Source organism: Lottia gigantea (assembly GCF_000327385.1).
Source record: "Lottia gigantea unplaced genomic scaffold LOTGIsca_80, whole genome shotgun sequence".
In the NCBI taxonomy this organism is placed as follows: Eukaryota; Metazoa; Mollusca; class Gastropoda; family Lottiidae; genus Lottia; species Lottia gigantea.
In genome coordinates, this window is record NW_008710663.1 from 412835 (window position 1) to 419002 (window position 6168).

At 31.2% G+C, this 6168-nt stretch overlaps 1 protein-coding gene across 1 annotated transcript in view; it reads left to right on the top strand.

Annotated features, from left to right (window-relative positions):
- LOTGIDRAFT_168904 (hypothetical protein) overlaps positions 1–3840 on the top strand; it is a gene marked incomplete at both ends in the record, with an annotated part of 9318 nt that extends 5478 nt beyond the window's left edge. Inside the window, 8 exons of the mRNA XM_009067190.1 lie at positions 713–850; positions 1057–1203; positions 1529–1666; positions 1872–2015; positions 2322–2465; positions 2500–2646; positions 2828–3037; positions 3644–3840. Coding sequence (XP_009065438.1) covers positions 713–850; positions 1057–1203; positions 1529–1666; positions 1872–2015; positions 2322–2465; positions 2500–2646; positions 2828–3037; positions 3644–3840 — 1265 coding nt within the window. The remainder of the gene's footprint in view (positions 1–712; positions 851–1056; positions 1204–1528; positions 1667–1871; positions 2016–2321; positions 2466–2499; positions 2647–2827; positions 3038–3643) is intronic.
- Between the last annotated feature and the right edge of the window lie 2328 nt (positions 3841–6168).

Genomic DNA, 6168 nt, shown 5'->3' on the forward strand with positions numbered 1-6168 from the left:
ATTTGGTGAAGAGTGAGAAGTTTTGTTATTTTTTGGTGGATCCGGATATTGGGCATCATAACGTAGTTCAAAGCATATGACAAATTCCGTGAAAGCCTTGAGTGTCTTTCGGGTGCTTTTCAGGATCAAAATAAGGCGTTGAATTAAGTTAAGATTCGTTGTCAACTGCCATTTTGTTCAAAAAATGTAAAATAGTGTGAAGGTGGTCACAAAAAATGTTTGTTTAGTTGAATGTTTTTCTTTGAATAAACGAAAATTCACTGCTTGAGCCTTTAGTCCTCGTCGCCATTATAATAAGCTGATTTGAATACAAATGTTTTATTCATGTTTAAATTAAATTAATGTATAGATTCATAGACTTATGAATGATTTCAAATAACAATCCTTTCCACTCCAAGCCAAGGTCCATAACTCCCGCAGCCCCCTCTTGCCAGCATACATTTTTAATATCAGATGCAGTGTTGCCAGATTATATTATCATAAAGGATAATACCATAGTTCTTGTGAATATTTTTATGTTACAGTATGCTCTTATAGAACATATGATGAAGAGTGTGAGAAGCTTTGCTATTGTAAATATCATGTTATTGTAAATATTTGCTATTTTACTGTATGCTCCACATAATTATGGTGCTGTGTGTGAGAAGTTTTGTTTCTGTAAATAAAGTATTATTGTAAAGATAATGTTATTGTTTATATCACTATATTACAGTATGCTCCAATAGAACATATGGTGAAGAGTGTAAAAAGTTTTGTTATTGTGAAGATGATGTATCATGTGATGCTGTAACAGGAGAATGTTCAACTGAGGGATGTTTACCAGGGTATACTGGATCGAGCTGTAATCAGAGTATGTTTTATAAAATGATTAACAATCTACTCTGACTTTACATGGGTACATTTACTAAATTGATGTCTTTATAAATCTGAAATGCTGGCAACGCATTACATTGCGATTCCAATGATGCAGAGTAGCTCACTAAATACTCTACGTAACGAATAATTTTGCTATCCAACGTTCTAAATTAAATTGGTTTATTTCTAATTCTATTGTAGCTTGTATAGAAGGAAGGTATGGTTTGAATTGTAGTCAAAATTGTGATGAAAGATATTGTTCGGGATCCCAACAGTCTTGTAATTCTGATACTGGGAGGTGTGATAATGGTTGTCTGACAGGATATAATGGTACAGACTGCACACAAGGTAAAATAACGAGGGTCGTGATCTACGCAAGAAATGTGGCAAATATACCAGATATCATAAAGAAAGTCTATTTCATGAGAGAAAACTTCTGAGGATTCTATCGACCTTACGATATCTTCAAACCTTTTAGACATTGTCCGAACTCATATCTGTATTATTTATGTTACGACTTGATTACTTAGAAATGATTTCTTGCTCCCATTGAAGATATATTATAGATTTGTATTCATATTATGACATCTATGTACGAAAGCCGGGTTGGCTTTCGTATCTATACTGTGACTTACGATCTACTATCAGAATGATTATGTCTCTGTATTTACAGCATGTCCGACTGGAACTTATGGTAACAATTGTTTACAAACTTGCCCTTTCAACTGTTTAAATCAAAACTGTAACCATATCAATGGTACATGTATCGGTGGATGTAAACCAGGTTTTAAATTTGAACTTTGTGACCAGGGTAAGTATTGTATCGACAAAAAAAACTCATACATATATTTGACTGCTTAATTATGAATTAAAAATCATAGCAAGTTTCCTATTGGTATGACACGTTTAGCTTTACTTAACTCAGGGCCATTGTTCTAAGCTTTGTGAATATTAGTTTAGAAATTCACAATTTGTGTCGTTTCGTTTCATTCAATAAGTAAATGTATATCTTATAGAGTGTGATACGACTATGTATGGTATAAACTGTAAGAGACTCTGTGATGATAGAAATTGTTATGGTTCCACTGAATGTAATCATATCACAGGGAATTGTACAGAAGGTTGTAAACCTGGTTTTAGTGGTGTTGATTGCTCAGAACGTAAGTACTGTATCTTTTTATTATAAAGAGCCAGCAAATAAACAATACAATACTTGTAAGATAACATAAAGGATAATCAAGATATAATTTCTTGTATGCACTTCTTCATCGATATTCAAAATGTGTTATGGAGAGTTTTCGGAAAGTGAACATATGCCAGTAGCGTGGCTATTTGAAATAATATTAGTGTCCATTGGGAGACACGACATAATCATAGTTCCTGTTCTTAAGACTCTGACACAAATAAATAAATCTCGTATCAATAACTTGCTGAAAAATCATTTGAGCATGTGAATAATTTTTCAGAATGTCCCGAGGGCACTTACGGCGAAAACTGTTCGAAAATCTGTTCAAATAGAAATTGTTTACAGAATCAAAATTGTGATAGTGTGAATGGTACTTGTGCTGATGGTTGTAAATCAGGTTTTATATCAATTGACTGTACACAAGGTAATGGAATGTAGTAATGTATGATTAAATGCAGTCAATGTAATACCATTATCATTGTCTATATCTGAAAGTCATATTACACAAGGTAAATATGATATAGTGAGTACATTTTATAATAATATTAATGGTAGATATGTTGATGGTTGTCAACCAGGTTTTATATCAATTGACTGTACACAAGGTAAATATAATATAATATAGTGAGTACAGTTTATAATAATATTAATGGTAGATGTTATATTGATGGTTGTCAACCAGGTTTTATATCAACTGACTGTACACAAGATAAATATAATATAGTATAGTGGGTACAGTTTATATTAATATTACTGGTAGATGTTATATTGATCGTTGTAAATCAGGTTTTATATCAACTGACTGTACACAAGGTAAATACGATATGGTATATAATAATATTAATGGTAGATATATTGATCGTTGTAAATCAGGTTTTATATCAACTGACTGTACACAAGGTAACTATAATATAGTGAGTATAGTATGTAATAATATTAATGGTAGATATATTGATCGTTGTAAATCAGGTTTTATATCAACTGACTGTACACAAGGTAAATACGATATAGTATATAATAATATTAATGGTAGATATATTGATCGTTGTAAATCAGGTTTTATATCAACTGACTGTTCACAAGCTAAATACGATATAGTATGTAATAATATTAATGGTTGATATATTGATGGTTGTAAATCAGGTTTTATAACAACTGACTGTGCACATGGTAAATATAATATTGTAAGTACAATATATAATGATATTAATGGTAGGAATGATTTGTACCTGGACATTTTTATCAGAATACAAGGTAGCTTGCTAACGAATATTAAAGCTGAAAATATAACCTAATGGTTAAGGCTTTTAGTTTGGAATTGAATACAAATATGTATTTGCTTTTCTGACTAAAACAGGATAGTTTTACACATGTCTTCAATGGATATTAAGGAGATACAACAAGGTGATTTTGAGACTTATATTTGATATTATTTAATAACCGTGTAGTGAAAAATCAAAATCTGGCATAAAAAAGTGTTATACATGTATATATTGATATTATTTACATTCAGGTTTCATATTTTGTCCTTTTGGTTCCATTTATTTGTGTTTTGTATTCGGCGATACGAAATTTGTTTGTTGTATTATCTAATATTTATAGCTTGTGATGATGGATTCTATGGTGTAAACTGTAGTAAGAAATGTTCAGAGAGAAATTGTATAAATAACAGTACAGTTTGTAGTAAAGTTGATGGTAGCTGTAATGGTGATTGTGTAAATGGTTATAGTGGTGCAGACTGTCACAGTTCCAGTTCATCTCCTAATGTTGTTGAAGGAAAGTTAGGTTTATCTTTTTGATAGAAAATGTCACATGTACTTAGTATTATGAAGTCTATCAGTCCATTATAAGACCAAAGTTTTATTCCGTATTTTATAATAGATATATATCATTCATCAGATTGGCTAGCCAATCTTATTTCTTCCCTCCCTAGCACTGTGAAGCGACAAAAGGTGCATTCCGAAGAGCAGAAGTTTATCACTGAAATTGAACATTGTTGAAAGATGATTTTTATAGGCAGTTCTGTCTTAGCCAAGTTGATTTGATTGGTTAAAGCACGGGTCATCGGGTCAGGACCAAGATACAAAGAAATAAGACCTTAAAGCTTAAATCTACCATGCTCTATTAGGCTAATAAAAATACAGAAACAAAAGTTTGTATCTCATTTTAAGGTTTTTCAAGACCAGATCTAGATATTATGATTTGTTCAATCTAAAAAAATGTTAATCCATTTACTTTAGATTTACAAAAAAAATTCTTACGAACCCAGTTTCATCATTAAATATTGAATTGAATTGGGAGGTTTACAGCCTACTGCACATGATTGGTCAACAAATACAACCAATTTTATCCAGTATTGACGAAACGGGGATGGGAGTAATTGGATATCATTTCTTTTGGATACAATGTAAAATATCTCAGAACTCATTCGGCATTGTCAATGTCAATCTATCATGTTATTTGTTTAGCAGTACCTACAGAATCTGATGATGATGAAACTTCCATAATTATAGGAGTTCTAATTGGGATTATTATTCTATTGGTAATAATAATCGTTGGTGTGTGTGTGTACTTAAGAAAAAGGTAAAGTATTTAATAATAAGCACGAGCTTACCTCTGAGATCTTTCAATTTTATCAATTGTGTTTAAAGTGTATACCTGTCTTTTCCATAGCGACACTTCATATATTTTCACCCGCTATTAACACTTTTCTTCTTCAGAACACCATCTACATCTTCTAGTATCAAAGAAACACCAGTAGTGTATGCGATTACATCTTCCAACATTTCAAACACTGCAACGCCTCCAACTGGTCACATATATATCAATGATGTAGTAAATAATGATTCAACTGGACAATCAAATGTTAACCATTACAGTTCATTAGGAGCTGCTTATGTGAATGAAAATCCATATGAACAGATTACAAAATGATGTGTTTTCTTACTTAAATATATTTGACTATCTCAGTTCTAATTATCCTATGTTATATAAAAAAAATTCGGAATCACTGTATCCCTTACATCACTATTTAGCAGGTATAATATGTTTAAAGTATTCATTATCCGTTTCTGATCTATAGTATTGTTATTGTTTTATTGGGACAAAGATTTTAAAAATGGAACAAACATATTATAAAAGCATTTGGTAAGGGCAAGGAAATGTTATTTTAATTGGGGTTGTGTGAGCAGTAATGAAAATTACCTCAATTCAAGAGTAGGCCTTGAAACATTGGTTATGATAGAGGTATAAAGTAAATCAAGCAGTAATGATCACAATAGTTGCAGGGTGTGCAATATTTCTCAATAAATTATACAATGAAACCAAATAGACTGCATGTGTTAATATTTGTAATATTCCCTGATGAGCATAAATATCTTTTTACGTCTTTAAAACCGTTTAAAAAATTCTGCTTTTTAACGCCGTTATAAGGGATGTAACTCTTTAAATTAATAATGTTATAGATGAAATGAGAATTATAGATGAGTTTTGTTATAGTATGTTAATCGAAAATGTACATTATTTGATATAAAAAAAAGTTACTTGTGTTTATAGTGATTATTGAGAAAACAATAAATCTTTAATTCAAGCAAACAAGGACTAAAGAAAACGAAGCACAAGCTTACGGGTTTTTACATACATTGCCTTATTAACTAGGAAGTATGACGAATGGGGGAGTGGTATGGGCACGATGATGATTAATGGTGATCTAGGCTATGTGTATTTCTCATACCGAATTGTCTCTTCTTGTAGTAGTTTAGTCAACATAGGAGTGAACTCAAAACAAATTGCTTTTTTTTTAAATCTGGTTGAACATGATTCCTTCCGTCCAAAAATGAAAATCCATAGAAGTCCATTTATGTGAAATGCATAAATTGTCTTGAAATCCAAGATGGCATCCAAATCATTTTCATATTATCTAAATCTGTTTGTAGCACTCTTAATATTCATTTTAGAACACATAAATGTATTATTAGCAGAAATTCACTATGGACTAACGTCTAGGCCAGTCAAATAAGTTTCTGATCCGATGTCTAGAGCTTTGCAGATGGTTAGGATCACAAGATGGTCTGGTACAAAGACAGAAATAACACTTCTTACAACTCTTTTTGTCTGTGATTCATTAA